This window comes from Rhipicephalus microplus, chromosome 5 (assembly GCF_043290135.1).
Source record: "Rhipicephalus microplus isolate Deutch F79 chromosome 5, USDA_Rmic, whole genome shotgun sequence".
Taxonomy (NCBI): domain Eukaryota; kingdom Metazoa; phylum Arthropoda; class Arachnida; order Ixodida; family Ixodidae; genus Rhipicephalus; species Rhipicephalus microplus.
Window position 1 is genome coordinate 180,467,198 of NC_134704.1, and position 21,658 is coordinate 180,488,855.

General features: G+C 46.3%; 2 protein-coding genes across 6 annotated transcripts in view; one reads left to right on the forward strand and one right to left on the reverse strand.

The window, feature by feature from the left end:
* Positions 1–19,673, reverse strand: part of LOC119174078 (coiled-coil domain-containing protein 28A) — a 63,063-nt gene extending 43,390 nt beyond the window's left edge. The window contains exons 1-5 of one of the 3 annotated variants that reach the window (XM_037424870.2): positions 19,184–19,673; positions 16,365–16,502; positions 15,089–15,188; positions 10,985–11,045; positions 10,562–10,584 (exon numbers count right to left, since the gene is read on the reverse strand). In XM_037424870.2, coding sequence (XP_037280767.1) covers positions 10,562–10,584; positions 10,985–11,045; positions 15,089–15,188; positions 16,365–16,502; positions 19,184–19,460 — 599 coding nt within the window. In that variant the 5' untranslated portion in view covers positions 19,461–19,673. Of the gene's footprint in view, positions 1–10,528; positions 10,585–10,984; positions 11,046–15,088; positions 15,189–16,364; positions 16,506–19,183 lie in introns of all 3 variants that reach the window. The other 2 variants (XM_037424868.2, XM_037424871.2) reach the window with 2 other exon arrangements.
* Positions 19,674–19,730: 57 nt separating this feature from the next.
* Mitf (transcription factor Mitf) overlaps positions 19,731–21,658 on the forward strand; it is a 127,937-nt gene continuing 126,009 nt past the window's right edge. Inside the window, exon 1 of one of the 3 annotated variants that reach the window (XM_037424866.2) lies at positions 19,731–20,108. In XM_037424866.2, the coding sequence (XP_037280763.1) occupies positions 19,957–20,108 (152 nt within the window). In that variant the 5' untranslated portion in view covers positions 19,731–19,956. Of the gene's footprint in view, positions 20,109–20,128; positions 20,597–21,658 lie in introns of those variants that run through there. The other 2 variants (XM_075896250.1, XM_075896249.1) reach the window with 2 other exon arrangements.

Genomic DNA, 21,658 nt, shown 5'->3' on the forward strand with positions numbered 1-21,658 from the left:
CATTGTGTATTCATGCGCCTCTGACAGATCAAGGTCTATCTGACAAGCGGTACACTCCTTATGTACGAGAACACAAGTGGACGCACTTCCCTGAAATGAGTTGTAACTAGGAAATTTCGCCTGTAAGCCGGTTTCTTGTAGCGCCAAAACTGCAGGGGTAAAATGTTGATTCTGCAGGAAAAGGTTAAGAGTGGCCCTCTTTTTCCTATCTTTAAACCCCCTGCAGTTCCACTGGAAAATATCGAGTTGCTGTTGTTTGGAGCTTTTATTATTATGTTTAGAACTGCCTGCCATCATGGATTTATTATTGAGGAGGTGTCATTTTCGCCACTGCAGCCAGCGTGGGAGCCTGGAGAGGCGTGGGGGACTCAGTTTGGTTTGTTAACGACTGGGCTATGTTGCTCTCGGATTCAGAATTTGCCAGGTTACGATGAACAATTTTGCATCAGGGTTGTTCTGTTGTCTTAATGCTAGTTTTGAGTTGGTCCAATTGGGGTGTGAGCCAATTTTGAATGGTTTGTAGTACACTGGCTGTGAGAATTGGCAAAATGCTTTGCTTGAGGTCTTACATAGCGGCTTGAACTGATAGGTTCAGCTGCTGCGGAATAATGTCTTGTACTGTAAGCTTGGTTTGTTCTAGGATCATTTTGCTCTGCTCCTCAAGTTTAGCCTCTAGTCTGCTTAGTCGACCTTCTATGTCGTTCGAAGCACCTACTACAGTTTTAGACACACTAGTGTTACCCGATACGTCTGACTGAGTGTCCTGCTCATCGTCCGAGCAGTCAGAGGTGCGCATAGCCACCGGTTCTGACGGTGGTGGAGGAGTAGCAGCCTGCGACTCCTTCAGCGCCTGACTTTCGCGTTCCAGAGTTTCAATGCGTTTTTTCATGGCTTCCAATTGTTTTAAAATTTCAGGATTGGAGGGGGAGGCAGTGGTGGTGGTGGAAGACAGAGGAGACCCCTACCCAATTGCTCACCTGTTTGGGCGGGTTTGCCAGTGACGGGAAATCCTCGGCGCCGAAGGTAGACGGCCTCGACTTCTGTCAGGCTGGGGCTTTGATCGGCTTGGGCTTGTTATACATGGGCTTCGCTTTTTCGTCAGTCCTGAGAGGTGCTGAGGGCTCTTCTTGCTTGTTTTTTAGTCCATGTTGCCGCTGTGGTAGAGCGGGCTTCCATGCCTTCCGGAATTTTCCGACGCACTGCGCAGAGCCGGTGAAATGGTTTTCACCGCATATAAGGCGCTCAGGTTGATAGTCGTGCTTCGCTGGGCCCTCCAGAGTGGATTCCACCTTCGCACCACAGGGAATGCACTGCTGATTGTCCGGATCGGGGCACACATCCGGTCTGTGGCCCACCGTTCCACACCGGTAACATGCCGGAACCGTTTTCTTGTAGTAGCGCACTGGCACGTTTTCACAGCAGTAGTGAATGAATCTTAGAACGCGCCGTCCTTTGAAGGTCACCACTGCAACGTTGGATGTTCCGAGTTTCCGCGCATACAAAATTTCGCCGTCGATCCACTCAAGCTTGCGTCGAAGAGATTCCGAAGTTTCATTGTCTGCGACGGTGACGACATCCTTCCAGGTTTCTCCGGCTGATTTCAAATGTCTTTGAAACGGTACCTGGTGGTCCCCGATCGTCAGCGTCATGTCCCTGATGAGCTTCGAGGCCAGGCTTTCCGTTTTCACACCTACAACAACAATGTTGTGGTCCCACACCGGCCACACGGAGATACCAGCGTTCGTGGTGCTGCCGGTTAAGCGTTGCACCGCTGTGCCAATCCCGCCTGGGCCAAACGCAGCGTGCATATCCAAGGTTATTTTTGGTTTAAGCACAATAACCAACTCGTCCAACCGGATTCGAGGCGTGTGTGTTGGCTTCCACGTCGCCAGCTGCCGCGGGGACTCAACGCAAGCTGCGGGTGTTGATCCTGTTTTGCGAGCCTGTGGCTGGGCGGCGGCCGTCGAGCCTCGGGGCTTCATTTTAGCGAGCTTCTCTTGCAGTTGGCGAACCATGATCTGAAGATATTCGTCTTCACCTGGTATGGGGTCTTCCCGTGTTTCTGCCATCTCGATGTCAACCCACTGCATCGTACTGGGGTCATAGCCTGTCTTCGTGGACGCTGCCATGGCTGGAGAGCCCGGGTGTAAGCCTCGTCGGCGTTAGGCTTAGCTGGGCTCGGGTGTCGCGTGATGTTCAACCAGTCGTAGATTGGCGAAAATGGGCCTACCTGGATAAAATAGGTATCCAGAGGTTCCTGATGGCTTCGCCGAAATGCTGAAAACAGTTTCTGGTGGATATTTGCCAAAAGTCTACAACATTCGTCGATTTCCGACGGAGCCGACGTGACATGCGTCTCACGCGCGCGCTGGAACGCTGCGTCTCCCCCAGCTCGAAGAAGCTTTGCTCCGGTGGATTACTGACTGTCGAAACGCGCATCTGCCTTTGAGCGGACCTCTCATCATGGCGCAAGGTGGGAAGTACGCTGCAATGATGAACATTGAATCGTTCAAAGCGTCAGAAGGGTGGTTTGCGAGGTTTCGAGAGAGACACGAACTTGTCTTCAGGAGTGTGTGCGGCGAAAAGGCCAGTGTTGACGAAAGCGTGACCATCGAGTGGATAAATGTGAAGCTGCTGGAGCACATCGCCGCATATGAACCACGTGATGTATTCAATGCAGATGAAACTGCTCTATTTTTCAGAGCTCTGCCCGACAAGACGGTGACTTTCAAAGGGGACGCGTGCATTGGTGGCAAGAAGTGCAAGCAAAGGATAACTGTGCTTCTTGCCGCCAATATGACTGGCACAAAGTGCTTTCCACTACTTGTCGTCGGGAAGGCGCTTAAGCCACGTTGTTTTAAGAACGTCAAAAGCCTTCCTGTCGAGTACACAGCAAACAGGAAGGCATGGATGACATCGGACATTTTTCGCGGCTGGCTGCAGCAGTTGGACCGGCACTTCACGTCGAAGGACCGCAAGATAATTATGGTTGTTGACAACTGCAGTGCCGATAACTGTACAGTCGAACTGAAGAGCATCAAAGTAGCTTTTTTGCCAACCAACAGTACGTCTGCTCTTCAGCCGATGGACCAGGGTATCATTCACTACGTGAAGTTGAAGTACCGCAAGCACCAGCTAGAGCGAATGATTCTATGCTCAGAAGCTGGAAAGTTGTATCATGTGGACTTACTCGGCGCAGTGCACATCATCGGCCACGTGTGGAAAACACTCCGCCGCAAGTCATCGCCAACTGTTTTCGGCGCAGCGGTTTTGTGACGCCCGAGCATGCAGCAGTAGCTGACGATGGCATCGAGGAGGCGTCAGCCGAGTCCACCGACGATGACTGCCCGACTTTCGATGCTGTCCTTCCCACGGATGTGACCTTTCAGGACTACATCGCGATTGATCATGGTGTCGCCACGAGTGGTCTCCTGACTGATCAAGAGATTATTAATGATGTCACGGGCGCCCATGAAGACCACTATTCCGACGAAGAATCATGCGAGGAGATACAGCCGCGACCTCATCGCACCTCACGGGAAGTCTGGGAGGCGCTGTTAATATTAGAGGACGCTTGCCTGAATACTCCCGACAGCTTGCATGCTGTTGGCCATTTGGAACAGTTAAGAAAAATTGTGATGTCAGCCAGAATCTGCGCGAAAACGCAGACGACAATTACAAAATACTTCAACAAATGAAGGAATGCTTCTGCAGCTTGATTTTAAATGTTGTTTTCCCAGTTCATTCGTTAATTCGGACAGTTTTTCCGGTCCCGTGAAATCCAAATTAACGAGCTTTTACTGCATTTATTAATGATCTATGTTCAATAGTTGAGATTCCCATTAAAATGAAACTTTTTGCAGATGACTGCTTGATTCATTCCCCAGTTACTTGCGAAGGTGACCAAATTAATCTGAACAGGTTCTTACAGGCATTAGATCAGTGGTGTATAATATGGGACATGGAAATAAACTATAGCAAGACGACATTCACGCATATTCACTCTAGTGGGCGGGAATTGTTATTCATGTATCACATCGTAAGTCACCCTTTAAATAATGCCGATTGTTTCAAATACCTAGGAGTTAGTATTAGCACACTTTGAACTGGCACTCGCATATCGATAACATCTGTTCTAAGGCAAACAAAAAAGTGCCGCCATATCCACGAAGTGAATGATGATGAGTGGGCGAAGCTCCGGAGGTAAACCTGGTAAACCATGAATCCTCTGTACATTTTGCCCACTCTATTTTATTACATCGCTCCCCCTAGCGTACGTCGCCGCACTAAATCGAACGATTGCCTTCAACCAATGACACGCGCCATATGCGACATCATTCCTATTTTATAAGATCTCGCGTCTTTCATCAACTACAAGTACCGCTTTCTAGTTTATAACATCTTGCATCTTTTCATCATCAGCTACAAGTACCACCATCTAGTAAACACTACAAGAACTAAACGAGAGGTGGCTACATGGATGGATGCTATGAGCGTCCCCTTTATAACGGGGTGGTGACAAGTATGCCACCAGGCTCGACAAAAAAAAAAAAAAAAAAAAAACACCTTTTTTTCTTTTTTTTATGATAGCCTAATGCCTCTACTTCGATAAATTCTATCTTAATGGAAAAAAAAGGTAAATTTTCAGCTTAAGTTCTCTGCCATTTACGGCACACTGTCCATATTTTATTTTTCCAATATTTATTTTTGTCCTTTCTCTCTAATTTTCTGCCACCAATACTCTAACCGTCTCTTACTTATTTCAATCGCGGGTGTGTTCAGCTTTCCATTGTTGTCCCTAAAACCCAAGGCTTCCTGTAGGTTCCTGCCCAAACGTACACCCGGGTGGATATCTCCACATTCAATCAGAACATGCTCCGCCGTTTCCTTATCTTTCCCGCAGCATGTGCATTGTTCTTCTTCTTTACTGAATCTTGCTTTATAACTACACGTTCTAAGGCAACCCGATCTCGCTTCAAACAGTAAAGCGCTTCCCCTTGAATTATCGTAAAATGCCTCCCTCCTTATTTCATTTTTGCCCTTTCGGTAGTTACTCAAAGCCGGTTTTTTCTCCATAGCTGCCATCCAGTAAATCCTCTCCGCCTCCCTGACTTTTCCCTTAACGCTCTTTGTTGACATATGGCTTACAATACCAGCCGTATATTTACTAGTGAGTCTTCTAGTTCTTTTCCTCCACTGTGTGTCCACGCTCTTCCTATACAAATAACGGAACACCTTCTCTGCCCATCTACTCTCCTTCATATTTCTTAGCCTTTCTTCGAACCTTATTTTGCTCTGCGCTTCCCTCGCCTCAAAACCTGCCCACCCCATATCGCCCTTTACAGCCTCGTTTGTCGTCTTCCCGTGAGCACCCAACGCGAGGCGTCCCACAGTCCTTTGATTTACATCCATTCCCGATTGCACCTCTGCCCTCATGCACACCACTGAGTTCCCAAAAGTAAGCCCTGGAACCATTACACCCTTCCACAGACCTCGAAGCACCTCATACCTATTGTATCCCCACAACGCTCTGTGCTTCATTATTGCCGCATTCCTCTTTCCTTTTGCTGCCGAGGCTTTTTCCTGTACCTCCATGTATCTATCACTCTCATTTACCCATACTCCAAGGTACTTGTATTCACTTACCCTCGGTATTTCTTGGCCTTGTATGGACACCGTCTGATCACAGGGATCATTGAATACCATCAATCCACACTTCGTTACACTGAATCCTAGTCCAAGAGCTTCACCTTCCCTTCCGCATATATTCGCCAGCTGCTGTATATCATCTCGGCTGTCCGCAAATAAGACGATATCGTCCGCATAAAATAAACCTGGAAGCTTCTGCTCAATCATCATGCCGCCCTGTTTGTGTGACAGATTAAAACCAATGTTGCTACCTTCTAGCGCTTTTTCCATACTCACCATGTACAGCATGAATAACAGCGGGGACAAAGGACATCCCTGTCTCAGACCCCTGCTAACCTCAACGTTCTCTTTGCTATGCATTCCTTCCCACTCTATGCAAACTGTATTTTCTCGGTATATCTCCCTCAAAAGCTGTATACAGTCGTCGCCCATGCCCATTCCTTTCAATATATCCCACAAAATTTCCTGATTAACGTTGTCGTATGCCCCAGTGATGTCTAGAAAAGCCACGTACAAGGGCCTATTCTCTATTTTAGATATTTCTATACACTGAGTGAGAACAAACAGGTTATCGTCTAACCGCCTGTCGACTCGAAATCCGTTCTGAAGTTCTCCCAAAATATCGTTATGTTCGGCCCATGTTTCTATTTTCATTTTTACTGCTTGCATCGCCATCCTGTATAGTACCGATGTAATGGTTAGTGGTCTATACGAGCGAATCTTGTCCTTTTCTCCCTTGCCTTTATAGATTAAGGTCATTCTACTTTGTCGCCAACTGTCCGGTATTTGTCCGTCCTTTAAGCTTTTTTCTACTGCTTTTAACAATGCTTCTTTAGTGTTATGTCCTAGTTCGTTAATGAGGCTAACGGGAATCCCATCTAAACCCGCGGCAGTGCGCTTTGGAATTTTTCCTTCGGCCTTTTTCCAGTTGAAATTATCAAGTACTAGCTCTTCCTCTGTTGCTTTCTCCGCCACACTTTTACTCACCGGGGAGATCCCCTGGACGCTCTTTTGAAACGAATCGGCTGTTCCCTTTTGGATGTAACCTAGCGCTTCGTACCCTTCCAATTGATTTCCTCCTTCATCTAGAATATGTTGTTGCGTTATGACAGACTTCCTACCTAGCGCCTTTATGTGGCTCCAAAAAATCCTAGGCGCGGCCTCCTTTTTTTCGTGTATCTCTGTCATCCAGCATTCACTTTCACCTTTAATTTTTGCCTCTACCAATTTCTGTACAAGGGATTTTTTCTCTAAATATATTTCCCATATTTTTTTGACTTCGTCCTGCGGCCGCTTCTCCTTTTTTGCCTTTCTATGCTCCCGTGATGCTTCGCGTCGCTTCTCGATCGCCTCCCGGATTTCCTTGTTCCACCAACTTTTTGGCTTCCTTTTTCCTTTCCAGCAAACAGTTTTCTTCTCTTTCCCTATCTCCTTCGTCATTAGATGTAACAGCTCACTATACTCCCAGTCCTTGCCTGGTATTTCGCCTACTTCTTCCTCGACTCTTGCGGCTATATTTATTATTTGTTTGTCATTTAAATACGAGCTGCCAGACTTTGATTCCATGCTCATATTTTCAGTTTCGTATCCCATTTGTAATGTTATTCGTTTATGATCACTACCCAAGCTGTTAATGCCTTCCTCGTCTATCCTCATTTCTGTCAGTTTGTGGTAAATTCCTTCAGTCATGAGACAATAATCAATACTTGATTGCTTGTTTCCGACTTCCCATGTGATCTGGCCGTCACATTTAGGCCCCGTGTTAACTATCTCCAGACTATGTTGCTCGCAAAGATCTAGTAATAACTTCCCATTGGTGTCTGAATATCCGTCAAGGTCCTGTATGTGGGCATTCATGTCCCCTAGAAGGATGATTTCGGCCCCATTACCAAATTCCTTAATATCCGCACTCATGCAATCCACTATCTCCTGATTCTTTTCTCTGCAGTTATTCCCCGTCCACAAGTAGGCTACCCCTAGCCACGTTTCCTTTCCACCTACTGTGCCCAGAACCCAGAGGTGCTCTGAACACGTCTGTTTCATTCTAACCCATTTGGCTCCGCGGTGAATTAGCATTCCTACACCCCCACCTTTCCTTTCCGATATGGTCCTGTTACACCCTTCCCAAACATAATTTTTAATATGTGGTGGCTCTTCCAAGTCTCTAAGGTGTGTTTCTGTAACCGCATACACGCCTATCTGTTCTTTGTTTAACTGCTCCTCAATCTCTAACCATTTTGCCTTCTTTCTGCCACCCTGCATGTTTATGTAACTAATTGCAACACGCGCCATTTTCCTTTTTCTTTTACCTTTTTTCTGGTTTTTCGCAATTCTACCTGTCAAAGCGTCCTCCTGGTTGTTTTCCCTGTTACGAGCTACCCCGGACTCCGAAGGGCCCGTGAGCCCCCCAAAAAAGCTACTGCGCGTCCTGCCAGTCGCCAGCCCACCTCGTGTCCAAGCCTCTTATCGAAATGAATCTTGTCTCTTTGGAATCCACCCCACCTGTGCACTTCCCTGTTTAAATCCACTACCTCGAAACCCTTCTCTCGACTAATTCGCCATATCTCTTTGTTTGCGTCGACAACCGCTCTTTGCAAGTTGACGTTGCGTACTGGTACTTCCGGTACTGTGCATACTACAATTTGCACCTGGGGGGACACGGTGCGCATGTCATCCACCCCTTTCGCCAAGGTCGTCGCTAGTCCTGACGATTCTTTTTTCAGGACGTCATTTAACCCTCCCGCAATTACAACGAGGTTACGATTGTTAGCTTTAGCTGCGAGTTGTTCACCCGCTTGACTCATTACTGTCCCCAGCGTTTGTCCTGGGAACGTCCCTATCGCAACTCTCTTGTCGCCTTTCACCCTTTCTTTGATTGCCGCTGCGCATCGGACTAAATTTGAGTCACCGGCGATGATGACCTGTTCAGACATTCCTTCTGAAACCTGCACCTGGCTGCTGACTAGGTGACTAGCGTGAGTCACGGCTGCTGGTTTGCTCCCTCCCTCCCTCAAAACTACTTCCCGGTAGCTGGGCCCTGTGGCCAATGTATCTGCCTTTGTCATGCCCGTTTCCTTCATCTCTCCCGCACGGGGGGTCGTCGCCATAATGCTTCCGCCGTCACCTGCGTCTTCGTTCCCTTTCACGACCTTCGATAGGCCCTTCTCGGCTGCCCGGAGCCTTTCTTCCATGGCTGACGTTTTCTCTCGCTCCTTCGCCAATGCATTCTCCAGCTCTGCGATTCTCTCCATGAGCCCACTCTGGACCGCCATCATATTTTTCATTTTCTCCTCGAACTCGCACTGTCTACACTTGGCGTCATCTTCTGCTTTCTCCTCCGCACTAATTTCCACCTTCCACCCTACCCCGCACTCTGAACACTTTACGGTCTTTTTGACCATGGCTAGCTCAGTTTACCGATGCCCACGTGTTAGAAAACTGTACTAAAATACACTGGTCTAAGCCAAAAAGAACCACAATAATAAATAAATACGCTACACTTCACAGCACCTGCGCATGCACGTGGTCGGTCTACGCGCAGGCTTCAGCCACGTGGTGGCTGGAGAAAAAAAGACACAGTACAAAATACTAATTAAAAAAAAAAAAAAAACGTACACCGTACTAGACCTAATCAAGCTTTACGCTAGCGCCTTACGTTCTCATAACGCTACATATAGAGGCAAGCTGGAAACATGCAAAAACACTTATCTGTAGCTGTCATTCCGGAGCTCTCCAAAAACACGTCCGACCTCTACCACTCCCCTCGTCAGTCCCTACATACGGAGACGGTACCGCCATCTAGTGAACACTGCAAGAACTAAACTAGAGGTGGCTACATACAGGGGACGCACAGCCCACGCCCTAAGGAGCTTCGCCCCTAAAACTGTATTTTCTAAAAAAAAAAAAAAAAAAACGAACATGCCACACCAGATGTAAAACTAACTGCTTACAAAACATTCATACGTCCTGTCTTAGAGTACGCTAGTATTGTATGGTCGCCTCACCAGAAGGTGTTGTGGACAAAAATTGGAAGAATACAAAAATTGGCAGTCCGTTTCATATGTGGTAGATACCGACGCACACACTCAATCACAGCTTTGTTAAAGTCCTGTGAGCTTGAGTCTTTGGAATATCGCAGGCGAAAACATCGCCTCAAATTTCTTTTTAGGATTATAAGCGGGCAAACAAAGATAAATAAGGATTTATATATTCAGCCCCCTGGAAGGCGATGTGATCGTCTTAATAATAGTAGAGCAATTCAGCCTTATTTCACACGCATGAATGCTTTCCGCCGCTCATTCTTCCCAAACAATAGATATGTGGAACAGCTTACCCTATGCGGTTGTGCAACAAACAACATCAGTGGATTTTGAAAATGCATTGGACAGTTTTCTTTGTAGCGATGTGTGCTAAATTCTGTTGTCAGCATTTATTTGTTGATTTTTATGAGTGTAGTCACTGTTGTTTGTTTCTTATTTTTTTATTGTTGGTATTTATATAGTATTAATGGTATCTCGTATTTATATGTGCTTTTGAATTTTTCTTTTTTGTGCAAACGTTATGTACTTTGTAACACCCTCCATGTAATGACCCCAAGCACGGGGTTGACAGTATCAAATAAATAAAATATTCTGAACCCATGCCTGACCTCTAAATTAGATGCAGAAAAACTTTTGAACGGAGGTTAAGTGTGAGTGGCATGCTACTTTAAAGCATGAATCAATGTAGAGTGCACGATTTGAGACATCAATCTGTTAAGCCAATGCGAAATGTCTTGAGGCAAGACATGCACAAAGTGCTCCGTACAGACTCGAATAGGTGGCAAAAAGCAGGCTTGGTAGCTTCTATGACAGTTTGATATTCTATTTCACTAACTTACGTTAAAATGTGGAATACTCATTGAAAAGGATACATGGACTGGCTGAGATGTTGCAGCTGTAACAAAAGACATCACTACGTGAACAACGAATTCATAGAAAAAATAACAGCACAGCAGTGAGACAACTCAAGTGAATTTTTACAGTATACGTGCTACAATGTCACATGGCTAGGAGCACATTCTTCGTACTTCTACCAGAGATGACGGCCAAGTTCATAAACTAATCGAGATGTGGCAGATTGTGTTTTTCTGTTTCACTTTATATGTTACGAGAAATTCGACAAAATTATCTGGCACACGAGATCATGGTTTGAATTATCGAGGTCTTACATTAGTGGCTTGTGAAAACTCGCGTCTAACACGAGAATGTATTTAGAAGGGCCAGAACCTTGAAAATTGAGACAAATTCACTGTATTGGATATGTAGTAGGAAATTAGAAGAGGGAGAGAACTCACATTTTCAATCAGCTTTGTCAGGTTGTCCTTTGCCAGCTGCCGTCCCTCCTCAGATTCGGGACTGGTAGGAAAGAAAGATGTGAACACACTTTCTTGTACTACTCATATGCCTTATCAGTGTTATAAGCACTGCTAAGCAGGAGCTTATTTGCTACAGATACAGACGAGGCCGCTTACAACGAACCTCAGCGTGACGCGGCATATGTACGCTGTATACTGAAGTTCTTAGTAAACGAAACAGAGCTTCAAAAAAGTTGCAAGTGAGAACACAAAATTTCTTTTTGCAAAAAAGTTTGTAATGCACGTGCTTTGAAGAGCAGAAGCGATAAGGATGGTCTCAAGTTTATTTAATGCGGCAGCATGCTTTTTGCCGAGACCCTTGGCATATACAAGCTGCCAGAGGCTATTAATGTAGCCAAGACGGGCACCCTTGTGGACATTGGCTCCAAAGTTTCGTCGTTGTCATCATCCAATTCCTCCAAATCGCTCTTGCCACACACTTCACTGACAATGCTCTCATCCGTGCACAGTTCTGCAAAGTCTGCATCATCACTGGCCCTAATGAAATCATCCCAGCAGATGTCTCGCCCTCCCATAGAGCCGACAAGCGCTGCCACAAATCTCTGTTGGATTCTTCCTGTGCAGAAGCTTCAGGCTCGGCATCAGGTGCGAAGTCGACAAACCCGCCTCATGAGAACAATTTCGCACACATTTACCTTTCGCTTCCGCCTACGAAGCCTTCATTATCTCCTCAGCTGAATGAAAGGACTGCCGAAGCGGCAAGTTGGCTGTCCTGCAGTCAACACCTACGAGCAAGTGCTCCACTACGCGGCACATGTAATAAGTACCTACGTGCTGGTAACGGCCCAGCCAAGCAGACCCACTTTCAACGTTTTCCTGAATGGAAAAGGTGCGTAGGAACTCCTGTCCACCATCTTTACCCCCACCCCCCCCCCCACCCACAAAGAGAAAGTGGGCAAGACGTGCAAGCGCAAGCCAGGACGCATGAAACTGCTCTGGGCCCATTTGTAGCTAGAAAAAAACTTAATTCGAGCCAATGTGGCTAGCGTCCCAAAGTGGTGTAGACGGGCGAAGAAAGCATGACTAAGGGGGGACACCCCCTTAAGCAGACTTGCGAAGGACAGGTGAAGTTGCGAGAGAGTGAAGAGAGGAGAATACAATTGACCGCCTCAAGCCGGCCCTTCCCTCCGCATGTTCTTGCTGCAAGACAACGTTTTGCATCACCGTAATTTACACCCAGAGGGCGCAGAACATTTACTCGTCGTCCCATATCATCTGCGCAAAGACGTCCTTCAAAAGCTTTACGACGCCCCAACTTCAGGACACTTAGGCGTGTTAGAAGATTTTTCTGGAAAGGCCTACATCGCTCCGTTCGTCACTAAGTTGCGACCTCTGCCAATGTCGAAAGAAACTTACAACTCCCCCTGCCGGCTGCCTTCTCCTGCCAGCCGCCTTCAGCCTATTGAAGTCCCAGCTCAGCCTTTTCATCGACTGGGATTGGACTTGCTTGGTCCTTTTCCAACTTCGACAAATGGAAATAAATAGATCACAGTAGCCACGGATTATGCCACTCAGTACGCAATCACCTGAACCCAACCGACCAGTTGCACCACTGATGTTGCCGATTTCCTCCTATACGACGTCATTCTTTAGCATGGTGCTCCTTATCAACTTTACCACGCCTTATCATCTCCAGACCAACGGACTGACCGAACGCCTCAACCGTACACTGGCAGACACGCTTTCAATGTACGTTTCCGACGACCACATTGATTGAGACATTGCTTTCCCGTTCTTCACCTTCGCCTATAATTCATTGCGCCACGAAACTGCCGGCTACTCACTCTTTTATCTTCTCTTTGGGCGGGATTCTTTGTTACCACTTGATACTCTGCTTCCATGTGATCCAACATCGACGATTTCATACGCTCAAGATGCTATCACCTGAACTCTCATCGCACGCACGATAGCCCGCACTCGGCTCACACTGTTCCAGGCTACACAAAAGACCCTGGATGATAGCCAACACAAGCACGGTGATTTTCCTCTGGGACTGTGGCTCCCATCTCGTGTTGGCCTCAGCGAGAAGCTTCTATCGCGATACGTCGGGCCCTCCTAAGTGGTGCACCAGATGACATCTGTCACCTATGAGATTTCTCTGGCAACCAAATCATCGAACTCATCGACTACTACTCTCAAAACCGACATAGTGCACGTCTCTCCCTGAAGGCTTACAATGGTGACACGCCGTTTTAGTCATAGCTGGCACCAAGACGGTGGCTTTACAGGCCGGGGTAATGCCACGGTTGCGGAAACACCTCTCCAGTAGAGCAGCTCAAATGACCCTCAATGAAAGAACATGACGACATTGGTTTTGTGGGGCTCAGCATGGGTTGCCCTGTTGTCTGGAACTCTGTACACCCTGTGCACTGTGATCCCCCTCTCCTACAGATGCACGACCCCTAAATAAATACTCCCCGTAACAGCATAATCAATTTTAGCGTCATTGATTCAGAACAATTTTGCATCAGTTCGAAATGCCCGCCAAAAAAAAACACGTGAAATTTGTTGTAGACATAATAGCGCCAATTCTCGCCCACATATTTGATACCTGCATAACTACATTACCTGTCCCAGCAAAATGAAAATAGCCAAAGTGACATTAAAGCTCCACATCAATTTGGAGTCCGGACAAACAGATCAACAGGATTAGCATTGATTCACAAGAAAGAATACATCTCAAAGAAATGTGAAAGCAAGAAAATAGTAATTGGCTTATTTGTGGGTTTTTCCTAGGCTTTTGACTTGGTGAATCACGAGGTCTTGTTAAGCAAGTTAGATATTATAGCAAGGGGTTAAATTTGCTGAAGCAGAATCACGAGTAGGGCAAGTTGGTGGATGTTCATCATAAAATACTTTACAGCACAATGGGTTAGATATGGATAGAGTGCTGTCCCTTCTCTGCCCGTATCTAACTCGTTGAGCAGTGAAACATTCTACAATAGGTTGAATTTACTGCAGTCAAACCTGTCCCGTCGGCGTAAAGTTGTTCAAATAAATAACTCGCGATCCCAAATTCTGCAACTGGTTTGTGGTATTCCACAGTGTAGCATTCTGGGACCTTTACTCTTCAATCTTCACATTATTGACATTGTTAACATTAGAAATAATGCCATGTTTATCATATATGCAGATGAGACAACCATATTTTTTGCCGAAAACAGCATCGACTACCTTATCTCAAATTGTAATAACGCTTTGCTTCAACTGCAGCAATTGTCTTTATCCAACTCAATGAAGATTGGTTATATTTCGAGCCAAGAATAAGCCAATCCATCATCATGCAAACATTTTCGATTCCTGTGCAGTTGATATTGTCAACCATTTTAAGTGTCTTGGTGTTGTATATAGTGTCCACATGTCTTGGGAATCTCGCATGAACTTGGTGTTAACAAAATTAGCTCGAATAACTGAAATAATCAGTCGGCTCAAACACATTCTCTCTCCGAAAGCTAAAATACGAGTTTACAATCCTCTTTTCTATTCACATATTATTTATTGTCAACTTGTCTGGGGTACGACTTCATTCTCTAAGCTACAAAAGGTTACATTAGGCAGAAGTGATATCTATGCAATGTTTACAATGCTGGGTAAATTGCGACAACCATGGGCTTTTTTCCTATAAAACTGGTATTATAACAGCTCCCAAATTATATTATTGGCTGAGTTCTAGATGTAAATATGAAGTAAAACATCCTAGTACAATTGGAAAGAAATGATCCCTACTATAAAATGAGGCACAGAGATTATTGGGAAAGTTGTGACATCTTCGTTTGATACTGGTATAGTATTATTCTTTACCATTGTTGTTACATCATCTTCAGTTAATAGATTTTTATTTGTTTTGTTGTTGCTCAGCTGCACTCAGATCTGTTTTTGTGAGAAAACATTTTGTTGATCCTCGCGTTGTATTCTTGTATGCTTTCTTTTTAAAGGCTATTGTACACTCTTTTATATAACTGCCTCGCGGGCCACTGGTTGCCGACCCCTGGTTTAGTCCATGCAACAAGCAAGTGCACTTACCCACAGTGTTCTTGCTGCGCGTTGAGTTCGAAATGGAGGCGGGCCAGTCGCTCTTGCTGCTCTCGCACATGCTCCATTTTCTCAAAAGTACAGTCCTTACCTGCAAGGTAGTCTCAAATATGCTCACAGCTAGCAGTTCCTAAAAGCAAATCTGTTGGTAAAAACTTGACAAGCAGACTAATTTAATTAAATGCAGTTTTTAAAACAGTGAATTTGAGCTGTCCGAATAGCCAAAATTGGGAAGCAAAGAGAATAAAGTATTTTTTGAATATTTTGAAGGTAAATTGCAGTGAAATAAATTGGAGAGGATTCCTAAGCATATGGGGATGTGATAATGCAATATAAACCTGTACATGAAGGTCAGCAGCACGTCAGACTGGTCCAATCAGGGGCAAAGCGATCTCATCGTCCGTTTCCCCGTGCTGATATTCGTCATTTTCATAGTGGCACATGCAATTCCACCAGCAACGATACCGCATAATAAAAACTATTATGCTCGTGGCGATATTTTTACGATATAGCAACATGAAATTGTTTCTTTTGGCTAGGTTGAAGTGCTGGCTGGGTGGTGTTTCTTAGTTTTCTGATAAAGAATAAGGCAATGCAACTGGCAAACAATATTTATGTACACGTTTCGGTGTAACCAAAGTGTTGCCAACAACACCATGACAGGCAAAGATGCTATTTTCTCGGCCTCTCCCTCTCTTTCAATTTTTGTGTAGGCTCAAATGGCACAAAAGGGTGCGCTCGCTTTCAAATCTGCCTTGCACACGTCAATGTATAAGAATACCTGAAATTATGGATGCTAAAAATCTTTAGCGTCCTATTTTTCAGTTTCCTTGCCTAAAATCGGTTCACACTGGCATTGAGTTCCCACATCTGTTACATCTATCTTCTCCATGTTGGAACCAATGTTTGGTTGAGCCCCATATATAGGATTTCCAGAATGTGTAGCAGCCCACGCACTTGAAGCTGAATGCGTCAAGTAATACGATTACCATTTACCGTGCATGAGATTAACAGAAACCTAGTGACAATACTTCAGCATATATGGTCTAGTTAGAGTAAGTTAGTAAAATGCATGCTGTAAGCACCGAGACGGAATGCCAGTCCTGATGTGTGTGATTAGGACAGTTAACAAACACACTGATACAGTGCAAAAAAGATTCTCTTTACAATGAAAAACAGATCCTAGTACTGATCACCGAGGAGACTTATTAAACAAGAAGAAGAGCCAGAACAGTCTCTGCTAATAGGACCCAACAAGTTTTCTCACCGAACGCCTGCAGCTTTCCCGAGTGGAAGTCATGCAGCAGCTGCAACAGACCCTGCTCCATCTGTCGCACATCCGTAACGTCTGTCAGGAACGAGTGCTGCTCACAGGTGGCATTGCCTGAACGCCCTTCACTCTCGGCTGCTGTGCAGAGCATTTGATAAAGGAAAGCTCTGAACATCGGCTTGGCAACATCGATGAACAAGAGACACGATTACGTCACACCGACATGCCTCAGCCGGCATGAGTTCTGAGGAATGACAATACAGTCTTCTACAACCCCTTTCCATGAAACTAGAGAAATAATTCAACGATCTTGAACAATTCATAATTATACAATTCAATATCACTTGATTAACACGAAAAAAATAAAAATATCATGTTCAATTCATACATTTACGCTCCATAACAACAATCTTCTTTTTGGACCCATCACTCTTATTGAACAGAACCTGAAGGAATCGCGAAAATGTGTTCCATTTTAGAGGAGTTCCATTTACTGAGAGTCTACTATTTAGCTGCCACAACTGTAAATGTTAAGCTCAGCATTGCAATCGCAACACTTGAGGTACCACACTAGGAGACACCTCATCATGCCACTTTAAGTCCTTTCACTAAATAGGGGGCTCATGAAAGAAAGAAGGGGGTTATCAATACTTTATCGAGAAATGGTCTGCCAGCAGTTTCTCCTAAACGTGAAGGCATCCAACCAATTATTTCTAGCTGTTTCACTTCTTTGAGGATGGCAGAGACCTGTTGGCCTCGGAACCAAGCAAGAGGAAAAAAAACATAGTTGCTTGCTCCGTAATTGGGAAAGTGTCATTCCATCCCCTTGGCACCATATGAGCAGCTCCCTCCACCACACAAACATCACCTTGAGCCTTGTGAATGTATGAGCGGATAAGTTTGTCACTGGTTTTAAGTGAGCAGCTTCTGCAGGGTAACAGCAGTGCAAAGTGACCATTGTGTGTTATGCGGTTTCTGTAAGATTAAATAAGTTGACAGGTACTTCAAATTGAGTCGCTTAGCACGAAGCTACATGTGAGTGGTGTTGTGGATCCCCGCGCTGTTCACCAGTAGTCGCTCCTAATCCCAGCACTGAGCACCCGTTGGTGCCAACTGGGGTCTACCCAGTCTTTTGTGGTAGCGTGGCGTAACTTCGGGTTGAGGAAACGAACGCTGACAAGATGAGCATATGAAAAACAAACAGATTTATGGCACTAGTTACACTTATTTACAGCATAGAAAGGTTAGGGGTTTCACAAACCACGAGCGTGGTGGTTGAACCGTTACATGGTTCAGAGCCACATCCAGCACTATGCGGCGTCGTTTTAAGCCCTGTCGAGCTCCTCCTCCTTGAGTAGAACACCAATCATAAACACAAAACACCGCCCACTGGCCATCAGTCAGTAACACACGGTCCGCCGAATTGTTATTGCACCTCTTGACGCAATGCTCTGAGGTGAGGGGAAATGGGGTTCTCTCTATGAACAATTTGGCGGTTGTGTTGCTTCTTCCGTCTTTCCCTGGAAGGGCAGCCAAGGAGACACGACCTGTGTGATCGGTCTGCTTCGCCGTCTCGCTAAACAAGCCGGCCCGGAGGAATTGCTTGTAGGGACATTGGCTCATGGACCGTCTTCTAATCCCTTTATCGCTCCCCGCCGCTGGATGCTGGTTCTGAGAGAACTGGGGTTCCGGGCGTGGGAGCGCTGCCCGGCTACGTTTCTCAGCGACAGCATGGCGCCTACTGATGATGGTCATAACAATGGTCATGCATACAGTGTGAAGGAATTGCACAGTCTTCCAAAATCGTCGGGTAACATGCAGTACAAATGAGAACCGTGGGCGACGATGTACGGCAGGAGGTAAGCTTTTATTTTTCACTGTGCTAGTAAACCCAAGAAATGATGTCAGTATGTATGTTGGGTGCGAAGCTATGGAATTTGTTTTGTTCAAAATGACGTGGATATTGTGAATGAGAATCCAATTTTACCTAATGGCGACTGCTTGCCATTTCGGTTGGCAGGGCTAAATGAATTCCTCATGTATTACTGCGAAAAGTGAGAACAAGCACATGAACGTTAGGATAATTATAGAGGAAGTGCGTGGCGTTGTGTATCTTGTATGCCACACAACCGTGACCCAACTCTTGTTTCATGATTGAGCGATTTCCATGCAAGCAATTTCACAGCCAGTTCGTTTCTAAAGGTGTTTTGGCTGTGGCACCTATACACACAACAGTTCGGTGGAGTGCTGGAGTTCGGCAACTTACACACGTCCTTCCAGCGAGGTGCCATTCTAGTCTGCAAATAATATTACACACCTGCAAACAACCAGTCCTGCTGAACTCGAAAAAGCAGTCAACTAACCTGATATTATGTTGAGCAATAGAATTGAGAGTAAGCGCTTGTATTCTTTCCAATAAACACTTTCCAAATATCGTTTCGGATGGCCGAATGCGCTATCCTAAACTACGAAGGTGTCCATGGGTGTGCGACTGCACTTGGTCCTTTGAAAAAATACAGGTTAGCTTTATCATACAACTCGTAAAAACAAATTTATGCATAACAGTGGCGCAGTGCCGGTGAACCACCAGTGCTGCAGTAGGCCACCACCGCATCGTCAACACGACTTTACCTTATTTTTCTGGAGAATTGTAACTCGCACAAAGCTCACGCACGCAGACAGACCGACGCGTGTCATTCCAGCTTTGAGAATGCAGGAATTCAAAATCTCACCTCACAACTTATCTAGACAGAAATTTCGCCAGCACTTGGCAGTCAAAGTGCGCACGGATTGCGAGTCCAAAAGGTGCTCGGTACCTTTGCCATTCCTGCGTCGTGGTGTCGGTTTGAACTCCATTTTGGGTCTCTCCGACTCTAACATGACTCGAGCGAGCGGCGACTTGGAGAGATGCCGCTCGCTCTCGGCCCTGGCTGGCTCGCTGCTCGAACTGGGATGCAGGAAAGCAGGCGGAGGTGCCGCCGCCGTCGATGTACTCGGCACCTCGACTGACTCCGCGCCGGCAGCCGCCGCGTTGCTGTCCATTGCCAGTCGGAGGTAACCGGCCTTACTGGTGCTTTCCTTCAGGCGCAACATTTATGCTCTCTCTCTCCCAAACAGACAGGAATGTCATTACACAGGTGGACCAGACTGACAGCCCGTCATGTGTTGGCATCGGCGGGCGTAATGTCTAGTTGGTCTCCTATATGCTCACTCGCACCGCTTGAGATAAGCTTATGGTGTGCTTTTAAACAGCCTCCGAGACCAAACAGCAAAACGCGCAAAATAAATCACAGAGGCCGCGCGTATCGCCGACAGGCGGCAAGAGCAGCGTTTGGCTTATACGTTTGGCAGGTTTCTGCATGCTGACATGCGTCAGAGCTCCATCTATCTAATAGGTGTGCTTTTTTTACTTCATGGTGCTCTGTGGTCTTTGATATTTTGTGCAATCCAGGCTGACAGTACTCTCGGTTCCTCCGCGAACGTCGCAGTACGGACACTGGTGCGGAGGTCTGTCGCGGCGATTAGATTGTGCAGTGCCGAGTAGATCACTACTTTTGGATGGTGCCGTGTTGAAACGACGTTGTCGCTCATGTCCCAGCTGTCCAAGGAGTCGGGCGTTGACCTGAACTTCGACGAAATAATGGCCTCATCGTTGACACTGGAGGACCCGACCACGCCGTACAGTTTCTACGAGGTGAAGGATCGCACCGTCGTGCCGTCGCTGCCTCCACAGTGCGCGAGGTAAGGCGAGATAAGCCTAACACGCGCGCGCGTGCGCTGCTTCGTATTGCAAGCGTGTCCGTCAGTTGCGAGTGGCGCACCCCTGGACAGCTAGTGCGTGTCATGCTTCTCTATTGCGCCTGCGGCAAGGAGAAACTCTGCGACGTCGTTCGGTCGAGCAGTGTTGCGCAAGCCACCCGTCGTCGATGGTGCACTCTGTTTTGTTTACGATCGAGCACTTCACAGCTGACTGCTGCTGTAAGACGGCCGCTCAGCGAAATGACTCATAACCGAACTCGGTGCGTTTTTACGCGTCGGGCCCATGGCTTTTTTTTTTTTTTTTCGTTTGACGCTCGAGTTTGTGCGATAGCTGAGCGGCAGCAAAAGCCACGTCGTGGTTTGTGCACTGCGCGGGTCCCACTTTACCGAGGTGAAAGCGAAAGTGACCTTTCATCGATGCCTTTCGCGATAGTGAGCCGTCGCTTTGGTTGCCTATTGCAAGCTGGAAGGTGCGTTGAACATCGGCAGGGCGCAGGTGATGTAATTTCCGCGAGCCAGCGCAGTTTTTAACGACTGTTGCCTCAGGCGCGGCTACATCGAGTTCAATGAGCTCTATTCCTCGTTCGAGAACTTCCGAAAATGGCGACGCAGTTGGGTTTGTGACTAAACATTCCTTGTCTTCGCCTTGTCTAATATAACCAGAAGAGCGCGAGAGGGGTTAGACCGAAGAACAGTCTCCTTTTCTTTGATGTTTTCTTTTTGTTGTTGTTTGACACAGTCAAGCAAGGAAGGATTGCTGCTTAGTCGAGTAATTGGGAGACGAATGAATGAAAGTTGACGTCCGCCCGTCGCGTTCTATGAACAGACCTACGGCGATGGTCGTTTTCCCGGTTACAGTCTAACCGTGGCAGTCAGTGTGGGACATTCGTTTTGACACATTGCGCTGCAACTGATCCGCATGACGTTGCAGCTGGTCAGTAAACGCTTTTGTGAAACCTGTTAGCGTCATAACTGCCAGTCTTCAGCTGGCGACTAAGAAATAGATGGAAAGTTCCCATTTCCACTGTACAAAAGATGAATGAATAAATAAGGCCCTTTTGGTTGGGTGGTGGCCTGCGCCACCTAGCTGCGAATATGTATTGTGCTTACTACAGGATTAAATTTCACTCCTGTAACTTTAGCCACCAATGACGTAACTTTCATTTGGTTATTTCTCCCTGTCTAAGGTCTCTTTTGCCTTCACTGTCTGTAAACCCAAATGCTTTCTTAATATTGAGCCCTGTTGCAGGAGAAGCCCATTACTGAAAAGTATCATGTGTTCAGCCATTTCCTCCTCTCCACACATGCTGCATAATGTGTGTATCCCATCATACTTGGCTAGGTATGGTCTCAAGTTACAGTCCACAATGCTTCTGCCTTGGCTTCAAATGACAGTGAGCAACTCCTCGAACAATGCGTGGAAGTTTGGCATTGTTTCGGTTCTGTATATTTCCATGCTACACAGGGCCACACGAGAAATGAATGTTCCACATTCATGGTCATGGCCACATGTGGTGCTAGATAACACACCT